Below are 26,476 nucleotides of genomic sequence, written 5' to 3'. Positions count from 1 at the left end.
TTTTTTCTGTGGTGTATTACGACCCCTTTCCCTTTTAAGAGGGTGGGCTCCCATACAAATGAAATACAAATTTCCTTATAATTTGAGTACTAATCAAGCAAATGGAACCTAATTTAGCATGTAGGAGATTTTTGAGTCTTGAATTTATTTTATGATAGTTAGAGTCCTCTCACCCCTGTAGTAGGGGGATATGGACTCTCATACAAATAAAACAGAAATTTTTGCGAAACTCAAAAACTAATCCAACTCGAGAAATTCGAGACTCTTCCATAAAACATTAATCAATAACAAGACCACAAAAACTATCTATAGTAACACTAGATCATTCAGGACGAGCCGGTCGCGAGTGTTGCCGGTGACCCGCCGTCGGAAGCGCCGCCCACTGGGGGGCTTGCAAAACTCGAGAAGTGACAAAGATCATCCGAGATTCATGATTTATGTACAACACAGGTTAATTTGTAGCAATACGAAGTTTGTCGGGTCAGCTAGTATTAGTATAAAATGCAATGTTTCGAATGCAAAAAACCTGATTCAATTTGCCTTTCACGTTATCGAGAAAAAATTATTTGAAATTAGGCAAAAAATATGGTGTAAAAGGTACTATGCCCCTTAAAAAAGAGTTATTTTTGCTTCATTTGCATTTAGCACAAAACCAGTTACACTTCAATTTTTCAATTGGATTTTACGTATTTGTTTTAGCACGAAGCAAAAGTGTAATCTATATAATCTATATAAGTAATCTATATAAGTAGAGTAAAATTTTCCCAATTTGTTCGCCCTATGTAAAAAAAATCCCAAATTATGCTAAACGGGACCATTCTTGTATCATTAAAAGTAATACACAGAAGAATGAAACAAGTTATTTGAGAATACAATTCTGAAGATTTATATATAGCTTTATTGTATAGGAAAGTCTAGAACTGGAACTTCGAATTGAGTTACGAAGCTAATATTCCAAACTCTATTTAAAGTGGTTATCCCTGCTTAACTATCTACGAGCAACATCGTAAAAATGGTTGGACTCAAAATTTTTTTTCATGGACAAATAACGTACTGTATTTTCCATATAAATACAGCAAAAAGTTTTGCTGTAAGTTTAAGTTTTGACAAAACTCAGATGAGAAATAGTTTAAACACGTTAATCAAGCATATACCAAAGCTTCAAAACACCTTTAGCGCGCTGACCGAAAACCCTAAGGCCAATAAAATTCAACCGGATCCTGTAGTCACAAAATCAGACTCGTCTGAGTAAAAAGAAGCAGCCACCTCTGATGGTTAAGAACGCCAACTTCCTCACCCTCGTGAAACTTTGTGATGCCCAACCGTCCTACAAAATTACCCGTTTTGGCAATAAAATCATCTGTGCGTCAATGGAGGATTTAGAAATTAGGTAAAGGCCTGGATAATGATATGGTGCAAAAAATATAAAATTTGGATCAATATCTGGACCATTTTCGAACTGGATATGCCCAAAAAAATAATATTGTATTTGATAATTTTCTAAATAGTTTAGTTAAAATAATTATGAGGCTCAGAATAAAGTAAAATTAGGCCATTACAAATATTTTATAAAGTTTTTGTCCTTCCGGTGTTGGGCCACTGAAGGGGAGGAACAAAGTGAATTTTTTTATCGAGCAAAAAACATGGGTTTTAAGCATTTTTATTTAAAGTTTAAGCGTGAAAACCAAATCTGTTCTTGCTTTTAATAGATACGGTATTATTTTCCATGCAAAAATGTACGAAAAGAAGACAAAAACGAGAGAATTTTTGTTGGACGATTTTCGGAAACTCCGAATTCGAATTTCCATTTCTGTTTCGTGCTAGAAGTGTTAAGTACACTCATTTTTCGAGTTTTTCAGGCTGTAGAGCCCACGGACAATTGATTTTATACTCATATCTTACAATTTTTTTAGCCCCCCGATTTTTCAAGCCAATTTCCAAACGGGGGGTGACAAAAACTTAAAAAATATTTTGCAAAGGCCTTATATTCCGCCGATAAGTAAGCAGGTTGACTTCACATCGCCTTTTGATCGATTGACAGATAGATTAAAAATCAGTTTAGTAAAATATTCAAAATCATGCAGCCGGACTAACGTTATAGTACGTCATCCATGGTCGTATCTTATACACAACCCCTCTGATTTTTTTCTTGGGGGATGTAAAGTTTTCTTTAAGCACCTCTCCCCTCTAACTTGTGACAAAATTAATACCTCCTTGTCCACCGAAATTGAGTGACCCTGAGATCTAAAATATTCAACTGTACCAAATAGAAAATAGGAAGGTTCACCTATTTTCTATCTGGTACAGTTCTTCATCGACTATCATTTAAAAATAAAACCTAGTATCTAACCTTACCTTTAAACCTAGTAGAATTACCAAGTCTAATTTTTTCAAGCACCATTTACAGTATGATTTCGAATTTGACAACAGATGCGTGTCGCCTATGTTGCCAAAATCGAAACCGTGGCAAAATCTAGACCATTTTTTAACTGAAAAAATTGCATATAAATGTGTCAAAAATTGTATAATTACCACTAATTAACGAATTTTGCACGATTGCAACGGTTTTGTATTCAAAATGTTCGACAGGGACTGTCGCAAACCTTTAGATACTTTGCAGTAAGACGTAGTCCTACGTCAGTAAAAGTCTAACCTTTCGAAATATGCAGTCACTAAATAAAAACTCAAACCCCACTGTACTTGATAAACTACGTTTAATACAAGTTATATTACATATTTTTAATGAATGGTTTAAATTTTTGAAATTAATAGGCGACATAATTTTTTTATGACGTAGAAATCGTTTCAACCATATCTGAACAACAGGTAATAATAAATTCCCAATATACAAATGTCACACACAGATGCATACATAACGCATATCAAGTCACTGAAACATTAAAAAATAAAAACATTGTTCAATTGTTGGGCTGACATAAAAACAAGACCCTCGGCGACTGTGACTGATTTCAAATTTTTCAACCGACTTTCATACCTTTCTAACAGAGTATAAGAAAGGTAAAAGCTGTTCAACCTTGTGTCCTATTAATAAATAACAGTAGTGTAGTTGTACTATTAAAAAAAATTCTTTGTTATTATTTTGTTCATTTATATGGCAGAAACTATGACAATCCAAATTTAGGTCCATTTCAAAATCAAAAATAGGTCCAATTCAAGATCATGTTTGGTCCATTCAAGATCAAAAAAAGGCTTTGGCAAAAAACGATATATTTAACCCTCTAACGAGTAAGACCGTCTGTAGACGGCCTTCGCTTTTGGAGCTCCAGAGCCACATACAAAACTTGTCTTGATTTGACAATGTGAGAAACATGTTCAGAACAGATTTCCTGACATGTTGATACTAATATCACAACATTTTGACCTTGCGTTCAAAAGTTATCGTCATTCAAAAACAAGAATTCCGAAAAATTCCGAAAAATATTATGGTGCGAATATTCCCTTTTTTACATTTGAAGAAAAACGACATCTAGAACAAAATGTTCGATCTCAAATTTTTCCTATGAGTAATGTACATGCTTTTTTTCAATTTCGTGATATATTTGAACTGAAAAAATATTTGGGTAGAGCGTTAGGCATGAAAAACTAAAAAGAGAAATAGGACTATTTCATACCTAGCGGTCCTCCAGATAAATATTTTCCCATGAAAATCAACACTCGAGTTTCTTTTGAGTGTACTTTCATGATAAAGTAATCATTTGCTCGATTGCATCGTTTTTACGATGTTGCCCGTTAGAGGGTTAATAAAAGTTTCATCAATTATACATTTTTAAAGTACTGATAATGTAGAAAAAAGGTGGTACTTTCCAACAAATAGTAACATCACCACATATTATTTATAAATGACGAGTAAATTGAGCAGGAGTACGAGTGGTGGTATTAAAAAGCGCTAAATAGGTCCATTCAAGATCAATTACCCTAACCGGTACTAAAAGTGATAAGCAAATTATTCTGTCCATTAAACTCCACGCTTATTCCCGCAGAAATAATAAGTTGACACTTTCAACTAAGAAAAAACCACCGACTTATTCTTTTAATTTTGTCCCTATGCCGCTGCGTAAACGCGAACGCAAGGACTCTAGGACTTTCGCTATCACTCAATTTGTCCATGTATAAAGATCTGTTATGTTAACATTGTTTTAATTTTGTTATTTTTAACCTTTGAAATTTGAGCAAAAACTGATCGCAATCTTTCTTTGGGACCAAGTTGATACCTCAAGTTTAGCCTTTTCGCAACGCTGCTGGAAGGGAGTGGGTTAATATAAGGATGACCAAACAGAAGCTTGCCTGAATAAGGTTTTACAAACAACCATAAATCTCAACCAACATGTAATAAGGGCCAATAAACCAAAGATAAACAAACCGAATGACATTACATTACATACATTTGGCGTAAAGGCTCGGTCCAAGTATTGGTTGAGAAAGATTGAACAAACATAGTTTTAAAGTGTAATTAAATTTTTCAATTTTTTTTCTTATTTCCCGGACCGTATCAATCAGGGGCAAATTTTAAAGTTTAAACGTACAGCGCAGCATCATTCTTGTGGGAGATTTTTTCGCAACGCAAGCAAAACTGAAGGAAATGATAAATGTTGCACTAATGGATCGCTAATGAACCAATTGCGCGGAACGAAAGTCGGCCACTGATGACGAAGAGTGCGTATTTGTGTGGCATTATTTGAAGCGGGGAGCGGACATACATAACCTCAGGTTAGGCAATGGTTTTGGTCAACTTTTTGCCGAGTGCGTGACGTAGGTTTGTGCTAGGTGTGCTAGGTCCTTCGTTGTGCTGATTCGAGTTGTTTGTGTGGTCTGCGATATATTTTGGCTAACAAATAACGGAATGTTTACTTTGTTGACTCTTGGTACATGCGCACGATCAAAACCTGAATTCTTCGAATCGTCGTTGCTCTTTATTTACCAAATAAGTTTTCAGGCATGCCCTGCAACCTGTTCAACATTGAAGTCAAAATTAAGTGGAAAAAACTCCAGTGAAATACCGATTTGGCAAACCACCTTTTACGGCCTAACTTTTCTGTTCTTTTCAGTTTGTTATCCAGGAAAAGTAATCCTTTAGAGTGGGTAGTAGCAGAAAAATGCACGTTTACCAAAAAAGCAAAACTATACAGTAATAAATTTACTCGAGGACACCCGGTGACCGGGTGTGGTGGTCCACCGATGTGCCGGTGGGGTGATGTACCGACAAGATTTTGGGAACCAACACGTTCTAAGCAACCCGCAGCAACCGACTAACGGAGCGGCGGAAAAAGGCACAATGATGTAACTCTTTCCCCTTCAAAGCACTGCCGGTTTCCGTCTTTCTTCGAGGCACCACCGCCGCCACCGCCACCGGGCGGGCTGGTCGGATGAACTGCCGGCAGTAAAACCATCAAGTTGATTTTTACGACTCCTCGACATGTAGTTTTGGTTGCGGTGTTTCTTTTTTTCTCTCCTTCCCTTCGGATGGTAGTATATTTTTGTCTGTTGTTTTCCTTCCGGGGAAGTGCTTTCATCGGATTTTATAATCTCTACTGAAACAATAAGCTTACCAGCCACAAAAACAATGACGAACGGCAGAGCCGAACAGGATGACCGGGCATTGTATAGTAATATAAAACTTTGTTTATTTCTTCTCGTGTTTTTCGGCAGGTTAAATTGCTACTACTGGGCGCAGGCGAGTCCGGCAAGTCCACCTTTCTCAAACAGATGCGGATTATTCACGGGATCAACTTCGAGCCCGAACTAGTTCGAGAGTATCAACATGTGATCTACCAAAATTTAGTCAAAGGTAAATAATTTTTCGAAAACCGTTTTACCTAACCGTTACTAATCGCTTTTCTTTCGTACTTCCAGGCATGCAAGTGCTGTGCGACGCTAGAGATAAGCTAGATATACCATGGGAGGATCCAAATTCCCAGCTGGCCGCGAACCAGGCAATTCTGTTCCGCAGCGACTCGTCGCTGGGCGTGGAACAATTTCACCAGTACGTACCGGTCATTCGGAGGCTGTGGCAGGACGGTGCGATACAGCAGGCGTACGACCGGCGGAGAGAATTTCAAATTGTAAGTAAATATATAGTTTCGACCGAAAACGCGTCGCTTCTTTTATTGGCACTCTGCCAGCCAGCCGGCTAATGAAGTTGGTTAAATATGACACAATAATCTTCACGGCGACACCGACGACGACGACGACGCCGACGTGAGCGGATTCAGATTCCTGTGCTATGGAAATGATTTTATCCTCTCGTTTGTAAACAGCAATAGTCATCAGCTAATTGCTTTGAAGTGTTTCGAATTTGAAATTCTAAAACACAGTCGTCCCTTCTTGCCTTCCGACCGCTACCGATAACATATGTCGCGCACGGTCGGAGCAGGTTCCAACGAATGCGGAAATCGGAGAACGCTAATGACAGCATCCAACTGTGCGAGCGAGCTGATGATTGCTCCACTCAGCCTGCAGAACTATTAAATGCCATGTATCGACTGACTGCTGGAAAGTATTATTGTAGTAATTCAGAGCAGTTTTCCCTTGGTTCTGTAATTATTCCAGCCCCGGCTCCGGGAACGCAAAGCAAACAAGACATTAATTACGTCAATTCTGAAATGTAACATTTTCCTGCTGTCGACAGTCGTCGATCTAGATAAATAACAAACCGTTCGAATCGGTTCAATGTGTCGTCGATTACTGATTTAAAAAAAAATAAAAGAAAGTACTCTCCCCTCGACACCCTTGACCTACAAAACATCCGCTGCAGACAGTTCCCACACCACCCGTTCATGGAGGAGAGCAAGAGTGGCTTATTGTTTTCCTCCAGTAACACCGATACGGCCAACCGAAACAAACTGCAAATATTTACATTATCGCAAACGAACGTTTGTTAGCCGCCAACAAGCGCGGGACGACTGATTGTGAAAATACCTATCAATAAATAAATACTCGAGTGTGCATATCCACTTCACCTGTGCGCAGTCAGTCGAACAAACCAGAAGCATATGAACGTAACATTTGATTGCCGTGCCGGCTAAGCGGCACTCGTGCCGCGATTTATACCGCGTACCTACGTACTGCATGCGTTCATGGCAAAAAAAACGTCTGCTGATGTTTTCAATCTTCCAAATTTACTTTAAGGTTTTGCGAAAAATAAATTCGCATACTACACCTCAAGTACGGGTTGAATCTTATTTTAACAAGAAATTGAGCTTCGAATTCATGACTCGCGTCTTGCATTTGAAATTAGGGAACCTTCTGTTTAGACTGGTTTTACTTTTTGATTGTTATATACTAGACTGCTGCAAGGTTGTTTCTCCGGATAGGATGCTTTATGGCGATTTTAGGAGTTTTGCTATATGCTTTTGCTCTGTTCTGTTTTCCGTGTTATTACGTAGCTTCGCGTAACAACCCATGGTAAAATACAGTAAATGGAGAAAAAAGAGATGAACCAGCCGTAGGCTGAAAACCACTAAAATAAATAGTGGCTCATCTACACTGTATGTACTCGGTCCAGACACATGCAAATCGACTTCAAGCTTGGGTTGGGTTGGGCCTCCCTTTTCTTGGTGTCGATGGGGTTTACAGATTTTACTACGCAGTCGTCCGGCATCTTTACGATGTGGCAACTTTCGCCCTATGTACGATGCGAATCTCTACAAGTAGCACCTGCAACCTGTGTTTCATACGCCTGCGCCACTCTCGTAACCCAATTCTCCTAGTCTTCGTTTTTAATCTGATATTGATTGCCTCTGCTGTCCCAAAGTTTCTAGTATTCACGAGGTCATCCGCGAAGGCCATTCGAATCGCTACGAGTTGGCTTTTTCACCGTAGAACGTTGCTCTCATTTCAATGCACACTCGCCGGATGATACTTTCAATAGCGTCGTTGAATAACCAAGAGAGTCCATCGCCTTGCCGCAACCCTCGACGAGATTCGAAGGGACTCGAGAGTGCCCCCGAAACACGCATGTTGCACATCACTCGCTCCGGGGTAGCTTTGGTCAGCCGCGTTAATTTGTTCAGAAAACCGTTCTCATGTTGCAATAGCTGTTCACGATCGACTGTATCGTATGCTCCTCTGAAATCCGTGGTATTACGCTGATCAATGCCACCTACAAGGTGCTCTCCCAAATTTTGTTACGCCGTCTTTCCCATCTGGCAAGAGAATTCGTAGAGCAATATCAGGCGGGCTTTACGTGCTACCACGGATCAAATTTTCACTCTCCAAAAAATCTTCCAGAAATGTCGGGATTACAACGTGCCCGGCCACGAACCATATTTTCGATTTCAGGGCAGCATACGATAAAATCAAGCGTAAATCTAACCTAATCAAGTGGGGGAAACGGCCATTGCAGTTTTTCTTCAGTTTTGTTTTATTTCGCTTTCGCAAATTGAACCGTACATTCATGATAAATTTGTTAAACTAAACTAGCATAAAGTGGCAAAAATATAAATCGCAGAATGTAAATTTATATCAAGAAAATAGCATGCAAACTGACATGTCAATAATTTTCGATTATTTTAAGAAAATTTTCGCACAACTTTCACACTGTCGATAGTCCATGTTATGACTTCGATTTTTAATTATTTTTTATTACAGTAATCTTACTAATAGACGAATTACAGTAATAGACGAATAATATTTGCTGGGCTATATCGACCAACTCTATGAGCAGCAAAACGTGTTTTTGTGTGTGAAGCTTTAAACTGAAATAGTAACTTTCATAAGAAATCCATTCAATTCAGTCTTACAAATTGGGTGTACACTTTTTTTTGGAAGTGGTGCGCCTGATTCCCACTTTTCACAGCATCAAACTTTTATCTGTACATAGATAATGTTAGTGTTAAGTATAACTTTTATCATTTTGTATCGATGCGTAGGGCACGTTGTTCAGCATGTTTCCAAATTCAGTCTATTTTCCTGATGTTCCTTAGTCTCCTGGTACACCGTAACCAGGTTTACCTTGTTCTTCGACGTCCAATATAGCGATCTTAATTGCTTGTCTACGTAGGTTCCCTGAGGATGTTCGTACCAGCGCATAGCGTTCTCTGCGGTCTCGTCCAGAAATCACTTACTTTATCCGTTCTCGTATCCACTGGTTCCTCGCCGTTCCGTCAACCACGAGTACCAAGTCGTCTTCCACCAGATCCTTCACATCCTGGAACCATTTGCATCACCGCGTGATTTCGAGCAGATATTTCTTGAGTCATCTGCTCTAGACATCGTTTACGATGTATCTGACTAGCTTCCAGCAACACCGAAGTGTAGAGCGTACGTCAAACTCTTTGGTCGGTAGGAACTTCATCCCAGAAGAGTTCCCCAGCAGGAAGTGGTTGAGTGTTGAGGACAACGGTAAACGGTCTGGAGTTGATCCGCTTTCAGAAGGACGGTCTCGAATGTTTCATTATCCGGTTTGCGTGAACAATTCTGAATCACTCCAATCGCCACCTTTACCGATTGTACCAGCATCTCCCACGTGCCTCCCATGTGCAGCGCCGCTAGCGGCATAAATTCCAAGTGGTGTCTACCGAGGTGAACTTTTCTAAAAGTGCTTTGTTTGAGGCATCCATTTGAGCCAGCAGTTCCCCTACTATCACGGTTGTTACAAAATTGTTGTGGTAACCGAAATATGACCAATTTTAGTCGTAATCCGCTTGCTTCAACTAAATGGACCTAAAGTGTGCTACTTGGGTCATTACTAGTACCTTGAAAATAGGTGGCGTTGTCCATCTAAAACTCTCTTGTCATGTGGTTAGATGTTGATTGGAAAGCAATATGGGAAACTTAGCTTTGGTCGGTGCGTACGGAGCAGTAGCGATTCGGTCACGATTGCGCAAGATATCCCTATCTTCCAGGAACGGAATGATGGCACTTGATTTGTTCACGGTAGCATGTCGATTCCTGGGCGACCCTTGAGTTTTGACGAAGAGGCTGATTTCATCAGCGAAGCACTCACTTTGAGCGGTGTTCAACAATGCTTCCTAATCCCGGCGAAGTTCTTCGCTGGCGCTGGTTTGGTGACCTAGTTCTAACTTGTCCTTGGCTCTACGCCGGACAAAGTTGTCGATGCCACGAACAACATTCGCAGCTACGCGTTCCATTTTGGTCCACCGATCGTATCTTGCGAATACCATGTTGGGAGCAAAGTAGGCAGCGTGGAGATAAATAGGATGAAGCTCTTCCTCTGTAGGTGCGACAGTGCGCTGCTTAGGCCACCGTTCTTCAGACTTGTCGAGGAAGTCCGGTCCTCGAATCCGGGGATCATCTGCGCCACACTCCGGTTGCATTTTGCCACCAAGCAGTGATCACTGAATTTTACGCTCAAAAACTCCAAGCACTCTTTTTTTATTGGGGTAAATATTTGATTACATGAAATACTTAAGAGTAACTATCCTATATCATACTGTGTGTTCAATCACAAGTGGTAACTTTTCAACACTATTAGAATTGCATTATATACTATTATTATGGTTTCTTATGACTTGTACGACAATTAAGATTATTTAACAGTAGGGATTAAAAGCTACATGTAAGGAAAAAATATATATACACTCAAGTCGCTTTTTACGCGAAGGATACGTCCCGCGTAAATCAAAACCGCGCAAATTCCGAAATTCGCGTAAAAAAACCGCGTAAATTCCGAAATTCGCGTAAAAATAGTCACGTAAACAACCGCGTAAAAAGCGGCTTCAGTGTATATATATAAAATCTTAACCTAATATTTAACGTAGCTAACTATACCTATACCTATACCTAGCTAACATCTATATGTACCTATAAAAAAGGGTTTCTGTCTGTCTGTCTGTCTGTCCCTATGTTCCTTTTAGAATCGAAAACTACTGAACCAATCGGCGTGAAAATTTGCATGTAGGGGTTTTTGGGGCTACGGAAGATTCTCTCGATGGCAAAAGGCCCCTCCCCACGCTAAGAGGGGGGATCCCATACAAATCTATGCCTATAAAAATGGATTTCTGTCTGCTCTATGTTCCATATAGAATCGAAAACGATTGATCCGATCGGAGGGAAAATTGGTATGTAGGGGCTTTTGATGCCAGGGAAGCTTCTTATGATGGTTAGAGATCCCTCACCCCACTAAGAGGGGGGGCTCCCATACAAATCTATACCTATAAAAATGGATTTCTGTCTGTCTGCCCGAATGTTCCTTATAGAATCGAAAACTACTGAACCGATCGGTGTGAAAATTTGCATATAGGGGTTTTTGGGGACAGGGAAGGTTCTTATGATGGTTAGAGACCCCTCCTCCCACTAAGAGGGGGGGCTCCAATTCAAATGAAACTCAAATTTCTGCATAAATAGAGAATTAATCAAGAAAATGGAACAAAATTTTACATGTTGGTGTTTTTGGAGACAAAAATTTTTTCCATGTTGAATTGAGACCCCTTACATTTTTAGGAGGAGGGGAGGGGCTCCCATACAAAGGAAATACAAATTTCCTTATAACTCGAGAACTAATCCAGCAAATGGAACCAGATTCAGCATGTGGGTGTTTTTGCAGGCATTTTTTTTTCTATGGTGAATTTAGACCCCTCCCCTCTTTAGGAGGGGAATAATGACCCCTCTCCCTTTTAAGATGGGGGCTCCTATACAAATGAAATACAAATTTCCTCATAACTCGAGAACTAATTAATCAAATGGAATCATGTTTGGCATGTGGGTGTTTTTGGAGGCATGAAATTTTTTCTATGATGAATTAGGACCCCTTACCTTTTTAGGAAGGGGGGCTCCCTTACAAATGAAATACAAATTTCCCCATAACTCGAAAACTAATCAAGCAAATGGAACAAAATATGACGTGTGGGTGTTTTTGGAGACAAGAATGTTTTCTATGGTGAATTGAAAAATTTGTATATTAAAACACCCATGAACTCCCCAGAAACTTGCAAAACTGCAAAGATTGTGACAAAGGTCATCCGAGATTCACGATTTATTTGTGGCAATACGAAGTTTGTCGGGTCAGCTAGTAATCTATAAAGATACCTAATCATCGCAATAGAGGATTGCAACGATTTTTGTCGGAAATTTGAAATAATTTTGTTTGACATAGCTTCTAGGGTTTCAACACCAGTAAGTCTTTGTAATTCTAATGTACTAAACCAAGGAGGACACTTCAAAATCATTTTCAAAATTTTATTTTAAATCCTCTGAAGACTCTTCTTTCCGGTAATACAACAACTTGACCAAATCGGGTCGGCATATAACATTGCCGGTCTAAAAAAATCAGATTTAGAATTCTGATAGACATCAGAATCGATCAGTTAAATAATTTTGTAAAATTTTTACATTGTAAATTGGAAAGTTAAACTTTAGCAATTTCGTAATTAAACTATTATGCCAAACACTGTTGAATGCTTTTTCTATGTCTAGAACCCCAAGTTCCGATCAGTTTCCTTTAGCGTTCATGTTTCCTGTCCGTAAAGGAGCAAATTTGCAAACTACGGGATTTCCGCTGACTCCGTAATCCATAGAAAGCCCGATTCGCGCCTGCAATTCGTCGTTTTACTACGCGGCTTACATGGTTGTGACATGTCACGAGCGTACCAAGGTATATGAATTGCTTCACTACTTAATATCGTCCCCCTTCCAGCTTCACCTCGGCACCAACACCATTTGGGCTCCCACGTTCCCTGCCAGCAACCATGTATTTTGTTTTACTGGTGTTAATGATAAGTCCCAATCACACTGCTTAAAAAGACCTAAAGGCCTATTTAAAAGCCCTAAGCGCCTCCTCCACTACCGATTCCGATGATTTCGATGTCACTCACAAAACCAAGAAGCATCTAAGATCTCGGGATGATAGCCTCATTCCTTTCCCCGTTTACTATTCGTATTGCATCTTCCAAGGTCATATTGAACAGTTAAGAAAGCGAACTTACGAATCAGCGTAATTAGTTTCGTAGGAAAACGATGTTCTAGCATTATCTGCCACCGTTCATTTTATTTGAGTGAATCGTACGCCGCCTTAAAGTCTACAAACAGATGATGAGTCTGCAAGTTGTACTTCAGGAACTTGTCTAATAACTCACGTAGGGTAAACATCTGATCCGTTGTGAAGCGACCCTCACGGAAATCAGCTTAGTACTCGTCCGCTAACAGTCTGAGCCTACAGAAGAAGATATGGGAAAGCACCTTACCCTCGAGCTGATATAGTTTTTCGAAAAAGGGCAAACAACGCCATCCAACCACTTCTTTGACATTTGTTCTTCGTCCCAGATCCTAACAATGATCTGGTGCATTGCTTCGTACAGTCGCTCACTCCTCGCTTTTGGAAGTTCAGCTGGAATGCCGTTCTTCCCAGCAGCCTTACCGTTTTTCAACTTACTGGTTGACTTCTTACTTCCTCCTGTATTGGTGGCTCCGCAGCTTGGCCATCGCTCACAATTCTTATCCTGTTCTACTGATTTCCGTGTTTACTTACCTCTCCATTCGACATCCCACCAGACAAGTTATCCCACAACATAACACTTTTGCAATTCAACCCAGTATTTTAAATTTCATAATGACGTTCGACATTCGGTGCTAACCCTCTACTAGCACTTTTCAACGTATAAACTAAGACTGAATCCCGAGCAAAATCGGGCAGTCAGCTAGTGAAATATAAAGAACTCTAATTTTACAAAAGTCTCGACAAAGACTCAGGACAGTAGTCCAGTATTTTTTCCCCACACTTGCCTTGCCCGAGCTGCTGGGGCTACCGTGCGCAACGAATTGCGTTCATTTGCATCGGTATACATTCGTATTAGTCCACCGGCAAATCAGAAAAGCGGCAGGCCGTGCATGGACCACAGTCACGTAAACCGGTCGATCACGCAGCATCACAGTGTTGCACTCATGTGGGAGATCCAATATAGGGAAAGCAATTACAACAAACACTCAACGTCGTCCTCCGTCGTCGTCGTCGTCGTCGTCGTTGCCGGGCCCAACAACGGCGGCAGCTCGTTTACACTGACAGGCTGACTGCGGTGGCTGTAAGACGGTACAAACGTTACAGCTTACGACAACTTGCTGCCTTCTGGCCGTCTAGATTTATGGGTTTTCTCGCAACGGCGTAGGATTTGTGGGTGTTTATATATCTGCGATATAGGTTGAACAGATTTAAATTCTATTATACCAGACTTTGACACAGACTCCGTTTAGGTATCATAATCTAACGAATATTGACGTACGAACGCGTCGTGGTTAGATCTCGTTACAACATTAGACGCCAACTGGGTACGAACGGGCCTTTCGAATAAGGTGCCGCTTAGTTGATCCAATTACCTGCCTGCAATATTATGCCAAACCGTCAATCTCGTTTATCTTTGTGGTAATTCGCTTGATATGGCTTACTAAATTGATCGATCGCCGGCAGCAATGCTCAGATAAATGCGTCTCAGCGATAAATCCACAACAGTATCTAATGGTTGTTATTATTTCTAATTCCAGAGTGATTCAGTTAAATATTTCTTAGAAGAATTAGACCGGATATCAAGGTTCGACTACGTTCCCACACGTACCGATATACTGCGATGTCGCAAAGCAACCAAGGGTGTATTTGAATTTACAATTAGAATACAGGTAATACAATAAATCAACCCATTAAATGGTGAACTAAGCCACATTCTATTATAGAACATTCCATTCGTGTTTGTCGATGTTGGTGGCCAGCGGACGCAGCGGCAAAAGTGGACCAAATGTTTTGACTGTTCGGTGACTTCGATACTATTCCTGGTGTCAACATCCGAATTCGATCAGGTTCTTGCCGAAGATAGGTAAGTATAGTAGAAATTATCAAAATAAACTTTATTATGATTAATATGTGTTTTTTAGGAGAACAAATCGTCTGGAGGAATCGCGAAACATCTTCGACACGATTGTAAACAATACCACCTTCCAGGGCATTTCGATCATCCTGTTTCTGAACAAGACCGATCTGCTGAAGGAGAAGGTAAAGGATCCCAACACCGACATTCGCTGGTACTATCCGCTGTTCAAGGGCAACCCGCACTCGATTCTGGAGGTGCAGAACTTCATCCTGCAGATGTTCATGAACGTGCGAAAAAACACCAAAACACCGATCTATCATCACTTCACCAACGCGGTGGACACGCAGAACATCCAGGTCGTGTTCAGTTCGGTCAAGGATACGATCCTTCAGCGGAACCTGTCCGCGCTGATGCTGCAGTGAGTGGCTTCTTGGGTCAGAGCCACACCGTCTATTACTAATTCTAGAGCAGTTTGTTCCGTGTACGTGCGACAGGGCTTTCCACCCGGAGAAGCCTGCTGTTCTTTGTTGGTTATTGTTTACATCTCTGCTGCAACAGTCCACTCGGCTACGGCCAAAAAAGAGCTTCACTGTCATTTCCACAATCTTTCCACTTTTTTGAATCAAATAGTGTTCTGCGTTACTTTTGAAAAGTAGACCAATGCAAATGTGAATAAAATGGCTCCTCATCTTGGTAATTTGCTTCGGATTTTTGAATCTCCTCACTTTCTCGCTAACGTTACTTCAATTCCTGCTCTCGATTCTAGCAAAGCTGAATCTCTCCTAGGACTATTCACTGCCATAGACAAACTACCTGCCACTGTGACATACTTTATTGAGGTTCGGATTGTAGGAGAGACTCCTCAGCAGATGTTTATTATATTATAGCTTCCAAATCGCTGAACTTTTTTTCGTGAAATTAGTTGCATTCGATACGTATTGACGTGGTAAAATAAGCTAATGCCCAAAAATATTAAATTCTTTACCAACAGAGCTTCTCAGTAAACTTTTCATTGTGAATTTTTTAGTCAAAGCTGCCAATAAGTTTAGTCATACGTAATGAATTTGTTTTTGGGCCGCTTTCTACGATAAGCTTGGTTTCTTTTGTAGTGGCCATCATCGATTCCCATCGAAGTTCGTCAAACTAGTAAATCAGTAGCATGAATAACTGCCAATACAAACGGCAGTATCCTGGCGTTCACCACACTCAACGGCAGTTCAACTTGTTCGTTGTCACTTCGCTGATACGTAGTGTACGCATTTTTCATCAATTGAGCCGTTCCGAAGCAGGTTGGAGACCTACTTTTTTGAAATTTTTATTTTTTCCAGGGTGGTACATCTATGCAAAAAGATACGATTTATGCAAAAATCTCATTTTCGATAAAAATGGTCAATAGACCACCACAATTCGGAACAGCTCAATTCTGAGTGCGCCTATGTGCCATCGAATACTGCCTTTCAACGTCATGCACTGTTGTGTACTTCAGTCATCAAGTCATATATGTTAAACCTCGTTCGAAAATCCACTTGTGCCGAGGCCCACTATCTGTCCCTAAAGGACGTCCTTGAACAGTAAGCACCTTGTGTCAAACCTCTGAGTGATTCGAACAGACTGAGGGTTTCCCAAAACACGCTCGTAGCAAATCATATACGATTCGTGGTACCCTTGATCAGTCGCATAATATTTGCCGTGAAGATCTGCTCGATCGACTACATCGTACGTTGCCTTGTAGTCAATGAAATTGGGAAGCATAACGTGGACCCATTTTGCTCTCGACAGCTTTGCAAAACTCATGGAATTTGCACGATTTAATTCGGGCTAGCTCGAAGCCCACCTGGTAATGGATCACGAGTTCCCTGATTAATTGTGACGGATATAAAGCAGGATATGGGAAATTATTTTATAGGCGGCATTGATTGGCGTAATGCCATGATAAATGCTTTATAAATGAGGCAGACAACTCCCTTCATTTATTTTTCTAGTGGTTTTTCCCCCTCCCAGATCTTGGAAATAACCAAGTACAGTGCTGTAGCAAGCCCTTGCCTCGCCAGCTTTGTTGTTTCTCAGTCCTTGTGCAGGTCATGCTAGTTCAAGTTCCCCTCCACATCTCTGCAGATAGTCTGTGATTGACCAGTTGCCCTCATTCTAATGCTCAACGCTAACGTTTCTTCAACAGAACAGTCGTTTTATTGCTCTACTTTAAGGATTTTCGTAGCGAATTTTCTTCGTCGCTAGATGCTAGCACGTGACACCAGCTTGATGTTGAGTCGAGTTACGTGATTCCTGATGTACAGTTATATATTTTGAGCGCATGGACATACGCTACTAAGTGAAGGTCCGAGTCCGAGTCGTTGTCCGTAGTCGAAGCATACGCTGGAGGCCTATCTTCCATGGGGACATGATCAATTCTATTCCCGCGCGAAAGATCTTCATCGTACATTTCCTTTCGGGGAAATGGTATGAGCATCAATACCTTGCTCGTACCAAACTTCGTTTCTATAAACTGCCCGTGCGCACTATGTTTCTTCTCGGAACTATTTATAAATATGGGCAGGTTTTTAGAAAGATATCCTGCACCTTGTCGAGAAGCCTAGAAGACGAAATGTCTACGAAAAATTCATTCGTATTCGTGTCAACGCTTCTTCGCCGTGTTTTGCCCTCAGAGGCCATATCGAACGGCAAAGACGGAAATTAATTAGCTTGTGTAAATAATCTACGTATCGCGAACCGACATAAGAGTTTCTCAAAACACGCACAGCACATAATTCGTGCTAGCAATAAAATTAGGTACTTGGGAAGATGTCCTCTTCTCGTACGTAGTTTACACAGTTGCTCGTGAGGGACTGTATCTTACGCTGCCTTAAGGTCGATTAAAATATGATGTGTAGACACGTTGTACTCATGGCATAATGGCAATTTCTGTAGGATTGGGAAGATTTGATGCGTGGAAGCTCGGCCTCCCCTGAGCTCCGTATAGTACTTTCACATGAACCTACTGATGAACGGTAATAGATATTGAGACAGTGGCGACTCGTGGGGGTTTAGCTTACCTGTTCAACCAGCGAAAAATACAAATTAATACGCAGCTTTTTTTATTATCGCATTTCTATATTTTAATCATAAAACAAACATTAGGGGTTTTCACCGTAGCGCTTGCCATTCTGCGTAAATGGTGTATTTCGTGTATATACTGCCACAATTCGCATTGCAGTTCCAGTTTCTATGGAGATGGAACTGTTAGGCGAGTAGCGGTATAAGTATGCAATACTCCGCATTCGCAACATAGCAAGCGCTACGTGAATATCCCTATTTATTTAAATAGCAACGGAATACGACGGTTTACTTTACCAGCAAACTCGTCTCTGAATTTTAATTACGAACCGAAAATTTTTCGTTCAATTTACCTATTGAACCACATTCAAGAATTACCACCTTACTGCGATGCGCGCACGTCACACGCACCACAAGCAATATGCGTAAGTTGTGCAATGCTAAAAATGAACGAGTTAATGAGAAAATTTTGCGAATAATGCATGCCAAATCGCCAACCGCGCTATATTTTCAAATCCCCTTCGTACCAACACATTGTTCCTGGTGCTAATCTCTAAAGCAACGTTCAAATGTCGTGTTGAACGGTTTGCTCATCAGCTTCGTAACTAAACTAAATTCGTATTGCATTGCATACGCGTCGGTGCAGACGAAATTTTGTCGGGCTGAATTTTGTTTGCCTGTCCTATGAACAGGTTGAACATGCGGACGAGTCGCCACTGTAATTGAGATGAGATTTGGGAGTGTATTTTGTAGGCGACGGTTAGTCTTGTGTCATGATAGTGTCAACGGAGAACTCCGTCCATCGCCTTTCTCGGTAGTTTATAAACCACCTGCCGTATCTGAGAAATGAACGCTTAAAGGGTTCTAGCGAATGTTTATCTACCCTGCTTGTAGATCCCACCCGTCTAACTATCATTGCCAGCAGCTTCGTTATTCTTCGGGTTACATAGTCTGGAGCTGCTACCCGATTATCTTTTACTGACCAGTTCCGTTGTTATATCGCCATTTTAGGTATTCACTGAGACAATTCGCTTTCGCTCGTGGTTAGATTTATTTCGGCTTGCGACAATCTCTGTGGTATTGGTTAATCTTCCCAGAGATTTGTTGGGTAATTTGCCAGATCGTAAAGAAATTTGAGAAGAAAAGCTCAGAGCCAGCTTCAGATGATAGCGGCTCGGACAATGTCCTGTTATAAAACCAGTATAAATGCTTAGATCTTTCTTCGAAAGCTCCAGGATTTTGCGAGTCATTGAAACGTTTGGAGAGATAAAACGTTTCGACTGCCTAGCATTGAAAGTGTTATTCCAATTTGATTCCACTTTCGTACATGCCCATGCTTTTAGCTCCATTTTTAAAGCAGAAGCAGATAAGCAACATAAGGGCTCAGGTCCTACAAATTGATGAGATGATCCGAGTCTTGCTAGCGCATCAGCTCTTTCATTTCCATCAATTCCACAGTGACCTGGAACCCAGTACAAGGTGACTTGGTTAAGACAAGACAATTTTTGAAGTGATTGAATACATTCCCAGATAATTTTTGATGTTCATGTCGCCGACTTTAGAGCGTTTAGAGCTGCTTGGCTGTAGGACATGATGCATATATTTGAATGTCTATAGTTCCTGCGCAAGCACATAGTCGTGCATTTCAGAATTGCTTGTATTTCAGCTTGGAATACAGTTGGCCATCTGCCCATAGAAATTGACATGTCTTTTCCTGGGCCAGTTACTCCTGCTCCCACTTGATTGGCCATTTTTGAACCATTTGTATAGAAAACTGTCGAGCCTGGACGAAGATTGGGACCACCATCTTCGCAGGAATCACGTCTAGGCTCAAATACACGAAATATTCGATTGAAGTTGTATTTTTTCCCCATCCAATCTTCATTACTGGTTACAAGAGGATTAATACTAATAGTTTTTAGAATACTGAGATGACCTGTTAAGTCCCCTTCAAACAAGTTCTTCTTTGATCTTTTGATCCTCAGAGCACTTTTTTCAGCTTCTAATTGTATAAACTGATGCAATGGAAGTATATAGAGTAAAGCATCAAATGCCTTCGAAGGTGTACTTCTCATTGCACCTGTTATTGAGAGAGTGGCTAGCCTTTGAAGTTTTTCCAGCTTTATTTGGGTAGTTTTCTCTTTCGTTTTTGGCCACCAGACCAATGAATCCTAGGTCTGACAATGGCCGAATAGATCCAATGGATCATCTTCGGTTTCAGTCCCCATTGCTTACCAAACGTTCTTTTATATATCCATCGAGCATTTGTGGCTTTGTTTACTGCTTCCTCTAGATTAATTTTTTTCCTTCTCGTAAATGGTATGATAGTAGTTTTATTGGCATTTACGCTGAGGCCCTGCCTATCACACCATGATGAAATCAAATTTAAAGCCATTTGCATTCGGTCAGCGATAATGGAATCAAATTTTCCTCGAACAATTATGACTATATCATCTGCGAAGCCTAGCGCCGTCAACTTTTGAAGAAGATCATCAACTATTAAAGACCACAATAGAGGTGATATTACGCCTCCTTGTGGGCAACCTTTTACTGCTCTAATGCTTATGGGTGAGCTTCCAAGGCTTGCTGATATCTCCCTTTTTGATAACATTTCGCTAATCCAATCGATAATGGATATATCGAAACCACGTAATAGTAATAGCCGTAATCATTGAATTATGAGATGAATTATCAATTGCGCCTTCTATGTCAAGGAAGTCACCTAGTGAAATTTCTTTCGCTTCAAAAGACTTTTCTAGTTTTTTTACAACAGTTTGTACTGCTGTTATTGAAGATTTGCCATCTTGATATGCGAATTGATATTCGCTCAAAGGATCTTTGGCTAAATATGATGACTTTATATGCTCATCAATTTTTTTTTCCATTGTTTTTAACACAACAGACGATAAGCTTATCGGCCTGAAGGATTTTGGTGAAGTCTTATACTTTTTTATTAGCCTTCGGAATGAACGTGACCCGTACTTGTCGCCATACTGCTAGTATATGACCTAGTATTAGGCTTGTTTGAAAAAGGTTTGTTAGAATAGGTTTTAAAAACGCCTTGTCCTTCTGTAGTAGTACAGGAAAAATTCCATCCCTACCCGGTGATTTGAAGGGTTCAAAAGTGTCAATCGCCCATTCAACCTTGCTTCTTGTAAAAATTTTTTTGGCCAAAGTACAAGCATCATTCCTGTTTCTATCTAACCCAGTCATTTCACTCGCTATTTCGCGAATGTCTGTTCTGGTTTCAAGATTTACAGTACTCAATGCCGGTGCACTTTGGTCTCCGCATGTATTAATGATTGAACTGGGAAAATGTGTTCTCATCTTTAAGTCTAATGTTTCCTTAGTTGAGTTAGTAAAAGAGCCATCCTCTTTTTTCAAAGTACCTAACCCATTAGAATGATCTTTAGCGAGGATTTTCTGCAACCTAGCAGTTGCTGGAGTATTTTCAATGTTTTCACATGTGTGCCTCCAGTGAATCCTCTTTGATCTTCGTATTTCCCTATTATAGGCAGTGAGAGTTTGTTTATACTCCTCCCACTGTTGTGTTCTTTTTGCCCGGTTAAATAATTTCCGAGTTTTTTTTTCTAAATTTCTCCAAAGTTTTGTTCCACCAAAGTACATCTCTATTCGTAGAGCGTTCCTTTGCAGGACAGCTTTCGTGATAAGCTTGTTGCATCCGGTTTGAAAGCTGTTTTGAGTTGTCCTCAAGTTCTTTACATGTCCTTGAGCAGCCTTTCAAGTTCTACACTCCAACCTTCAGTTTCAAATTATACTGATCTCAGTTTGTTTTCCTGGGATCTCTTATAATTTCCTTAAGTTGCTGATTAGCTTCGTAATCAAATATGATTTGCTTGTGATCGGACAAGGATTCTTCATTCGATTCGTGCCAGTTTTTTATTTTATCAGTCATCGTTGAACTGCATAGTGTTAAGTCAAGTACTTCTTGCCTTATTGCGTTTACAAAAGTTGGCTCTTCCCCTTTATTGCATATATCTATATCATTTGATGATATAGAGTCTAAAAGGAGTTCACCTCTGTTATTGGTATCTGTGCTGGTCCAAACATCGGCCTGTGCTTCGTTTTGTTTCTTACAGTAAGAAACCAAATTTACCACTTCTGATGGAGGTACTTCACCCACATCTCCTGGAAAATATGCCGATGCTACGCAAATTTCAGTCGTGCCATGGGTCGTTGGAACCTCCATCATTATTGCTGTGAGATCTTTTGTAATACATTCTGTAATTGGAAAACTTTTTATGTTTTCACTTACTAAAATGGCAGCTCTTGGCGTGAGCTCACCTTCGGCGTAAATCAATTTACACGACTTTGTAGGAATTCCTTGTGTCCTACCTTTATAGGTCCAGGGCTCCTGGATCAGAGCTACATCCAGGTTGCTTTCTGTGAATCTTCTACAAAGTACAGCAGTTGCTCCCTTTGCATGGTGAAGATTCACCTGAACAAATTTAACATTTTTTCTTTGTAATTTTATATGATTTGTGGTACAACCGGGCTGTTTTGGGTTTAGTCCTGCACCGTTGACACCACTGGGTCCTGGGATTTGACTGATTGCGGCAGCCTTGATTGAATCCTCTTGTGGGGGGCAAAGAAGGCCCGCTTTCGAGCTTGAGCGTGTCGATGAATCTCCCTACTCATGTTATTGCAACGGTGACCACATGAACCCCTCAACCACTTCCTGTTCGTCGCCCTCAATAGTCACAGTCCACGGATGGCGAATATGCTTGTCGGTGGAACCTTTTCCTACCATATACATAGTTGGTTTTCGGTGCTTTGATTTGTAACCCAACCCTCCTAGACTCCGTTTTTAGTCTGACGTAAACTGCTCCCGCCTTCGCAAAGTTTCTAGTGACGACGTCAAGGTCCTTTGCAACGGCTGCGAGTTGGCTACTTTTGCTGAAGATTATTTCTCTCGTTTCAATACCTGCTCGCTGGATTACACCTTCAATAGTGATCGAATGCAACCAATTTTCTTGAATAAAAGACCAACGTATTTGCTGATGAGTATTCATTTTCTCGAATAAAAATCGTAAAATAGATCATGACACCATTTGCCGTTAAGATCAAATACGGTGAAATAGGCGCAAAATAAAAAGGTTTATTTTTCTTCTATTTTTTGTTCGTGTAATGAAAAAATAACTGTTATGAAACTCACTCAAGCGTAACTATATTACATACTATTATGCTGTTGCAACTGAAAATAAACGAAACGACGCACGCACACCATTTACAATCTATTAAAACCAAAAATAATTCTTACGATTATTATGATGAACGGCACAAAAGAAGCAAAAATGAAAAAAAAATACGGTAGGCTAATGCAAGACAAATAACGTAAACACTTTGAGTATATACTAGATCAAATCCAGCTAATAAGGCACAAGCACACTGTAGAAAGCTAGCAACATTTAGTCAAATCATGAAAAATGTAAATATGTACGACGAAAACCCTTGGAAAAATATGAACGTAAAAATCCACCGGAACGATGAAGTGTCCATAGGAAATTATAATGCATTTTTACGCAGTCACTTCCTTCGCTGCGTGGTAAACTGCAAGTTAAACACGGATCAGAGGGTGAATATCACAAATCAACAGTATACTTACTACTACCATTCCTGCCGTATTCGTTCCAAGGATAATCAACTCTCAAATCAACGTATAAAAATGATATTGAACACAGAAAAAAAAGTTTAAAAAAAAACTGCGCATGTTCTGCTTTCCTGAAATGATGGAGGCTTCGCAGAGTACGAACGAACTCAGACCTATTAACCCACATGCAATATTGAACTCTAGAGTAAAGGCTAATTTATGTGCCTTTTGCCATTGTTTTAGAAGTTTTTGTTTTACAACAAACTTAATGATAGGGAAGAAAACGAGACGGCGAACGACTGTATGAATCTAACGCACATTACGAAAAAAAAGCCAATTGACCGAATTGAACGAATAAGACTTGATTTTGTTTCTCGAACTAAAAAAATGATGTAGCTAAAACCGAGTCCGTCGTTAGGAATTATACACATACGGTAAGTCCGCAGCAAAACAACGGACTACCTTTACATGTAGTTAGTGTAGAATGTTTTTTTGCTATACATTTACACAACAAAAACATGATATTTCTATCAGCGTAGTAGGCTATTTGTATTATTGATGTTGTGGCGCCGTATAGATTGTAGCTTAGACCAAAAATAAATGCAAAGCTAATAAAGTAGAGTAAAGTAGTCATCTCCAATTCGTTTTCGCTTGGAATCCAGGACATTCGACTTTCGAATGACAAAACTTTGCGTAAGGAATGGTTCAGTATGTTAAATAAGGGTCACCCACTACTTTGAAAACACGTGTCTCTGAAAATAACTTCCACCTATTTCTATTAGATATTAAAATCTTAAATAGGTATCTGCATATCCTAACACATAGTAGAGAAAAATTGCAAAACGTTACAACCAAGAAACCGCGTAATTCTTTTACATTTCAATAGCATTCGGTTTATTCATTCAACACTTAAACAACAATTCATTCCGAATGAATAATTGTCGAACGGACAGACACGTGTTTCCCGAACTGAACCTGAACAAATCAAAGCGTGCCATGGGCTACTCCAAACTAAACGTTAAAAAAGACACAAAACACAGAAATCAAGGTGTGATCGTTTCCGAAGGAAATGAAACTCTGTTGTGTGACAAAAGTGGTTTCTGCTGGCTTCTGACTTTGGCACAAACGAGAACAAGAAAGGATTTCATTTCATTAGGTTTTACTAGCTACGCTACGATAGATGGTAAAGAGAAGAAGAAAAACTCATATTTGTACGTTTCATCAGTTGTTGTTCAATGTTATTATTCTAAACAATTATTTGTATATTTATGAAAACGAAGAAAAAAGATATGTTGTACAGGACGCGGACGGTGTATAGAATGAAAGCAGGGCGAAATATTCGCAAACTGTATTGAAGTAGAGTGGCGCAGGATGACGCTGAGTCCAGAAAATATTTCTCGTCTTATGTTACGGTTTATTTCGTAAGTTTAAATGTATATACATGTATAATTAAACTCCATTGCTAAAATAATAATTCTTTTATGGTATAAACGAAAATACATATTGAAAATTATATTAATCAGCTCTCTTTAGCTAACCTTTCTAGTGATTTTCACAACAAATAAATGTTCTCCTATAATTTTTCTCTCCTTAATAACGTCCATCCTAAAGCTATTAGCCTCTAATCGCGCTTTTATTTTGTCTGGCTTATTCTCTTTCAAAAGTAGCAGATAGAAAACGCCATTTGGTGACAACAATCTATCTAGATCCCGCAAAACCCTATCGGTAACGACCATACCATCTAACCCCCCAGCCCAAGATTTAACCAGGCCATACCCTTCGCTTGTAAACTGATCGATCTGCTCCTCAAGTTCCGTTTCCGTTTGCTCTTCACTCGTAGGTACATAAGGTGGATTAAATATCAACAGATCGATCATGCGGGAACCGAATCCACTCAACAGATCCATATTTACAACTTCCACTTGACAACCTGGATTCATCCGAGCGGTTCGGTCTGTCACCCTGCAGGCGTGTGGATTTAAGTCCACACCTACGTAAAAGCCGTTATCACTTCCCAGCGCCTTGGAGAGTGCACTGATGATTATGCCACTCCCGGGGCCGATTTCCACCGTCAGCAGCGGTCGCACGCGCTTGATCGCTTCCAGCTCGTCCTCGAGTGCATCCAGCAGTAAAAAGCTGTCCTCGGCCGGTTCGTAAACATGATTCCGATCATCCGCAGATAACTTGTACAGTGGAGTATCCAATTTTCCCATTTGCGTTCGAATGTGTCCTCTGTCCCCTGTTTACAAAACATTGGTTGACAGTCTGCAACTGCAAACAAAAAAAAAACATAGAAATGTAACCGGTGCTGAATCTATTTCTGAATTGAAATTCAAAACTGGCGTAAAAATTTTGTAGTCGGGAATCAGAAAATAAATTTGGAATCCAGCTTTTTACGAGCCATAATGGCGGACATGTTCGTAATATTTAAACAGCATTTTTGACATTTCCCTAGTACATCGCACATTTTCTTTCCGTACATTCCTTTAGTTTTACCGTGAACGCGCGGAAAGAAAACGTGCGATGTATTAGGGAAATGTCAAAAATGCTGTTCAAATATTACGAACCGTCCGCCATCATGGCTCGTAAAAAGCTGGATACATCGCATGTTTTCTTTGCGCGCGTTCACGGTAAAACGAAAGGAATGTACGAAATAAAATGTGCGATGTATTAGGGAAATGTCAGAAATGCTGTTCAAATATTACGAACACGTCCGCCATTATGGCTCGTAAAAAGCTGGATATTTCAATCAGGGGATCTATCGGTAAGGAATTGTGAAACTCATATGTGGCCATGATTTCAAATGTCGCTCTTGCTAGGTTTTTTCTCACCGATGCGGAAATGCAGATGCTCCTTAAATGCTCCCACCAGTATCCGGCTTTTTTGAGTCATAATCCAGCTTTTTACGAGCCATAATGGCGGACGTGTTCGTAATATTTGAACAGCATTTTTGACATTTCCCTTAAGCGTCGATGACACTGGGCGAGTTTTTAGGTAGCTAGTAAGCGAGTTGGCGAGTAGATCGTGAACTCGCCCTGTGTCA

General features: G+C 40.2%; 2 protein-coding genes across 2 annotated transcripts in view; one reads left to right on the top strand and one right to left on the bottom strand.

Annotated features, from left to right (window-relative positions):
- LOC128744728 (guanine nucleotide-binding protein subunit alpha homolog) overlaps positions 1-24,922 on the top strand; it is a 98,390-nt gene extending 73,468 nt beyond the window's left edge. Inside the window, exons 2-6 of the mRNA XM_053841927.1 lie at positions 5,668-5,806; positions 5,872-6,080; positions 14,452-14,583; positions 14,638-14,777; positions 14,836-24,922. Of these exons, the coding sequence (XP_053697902.1) occupies positions 5,668-5,806; positions 5,872-6,080; positions 14,452-14,583; positions 14,638-14,777; positions 14,836-15,193 (978 nt within the window). The 3' untranslated portion in view covers positions 15,194-24,922. The remainder of the gene's footprint in view (positions 1-5,667; positions 5,807-5,871; positions 6,081-14,451; positions 14,584-14,637; positions 14,778-14,835) is intronic.
- LOC128740973 (uncharacterized) lies at positions 24,686-25,646 on the bottom strand. Its single transcript, XM_053836548.1, has one exon. It carries the CDS (start codon positions 25,644-25,646, stop codon positions 24,963-24,965), a length of 684 nt encoding a protein of 227 aa, XP_053692523.1. The 3' UTR covers positions 24,686-24,962.
- Positions 25,647-26,476: the final 830 nt, after the last annotated feature.

The sequence above is a fragment of the Sabethes cyaneus genome, chromosome 3, assembly GCF_943734655.1.
Source record: "Sabethes cyaneus chromosome 3, idSabCyanKW18_F2, whole genome shotgun sequence".
Classification (NCBI taxonomy): Eukaryota; Metazoa; Arthropoda; class Insecta; order Diptera; family Culicidae; genus Sabethes; species Sabethes cyaneus.
The sequence above is the reverse complement of the archived record's forward strand: the minus strand, read 5'-3'. Positions and strand labels throughout refer to the sequence as shown.

What these genes read in the sequence shown, in the direction of transcription:
- LOC128740973 (XM_053836548.1), bottom strand. Translation starts at nt 25,646, where the DNA reads ATGGGAAAATTGGATACTCCACTGTACAAGTTATCTGCGGATGATCGG.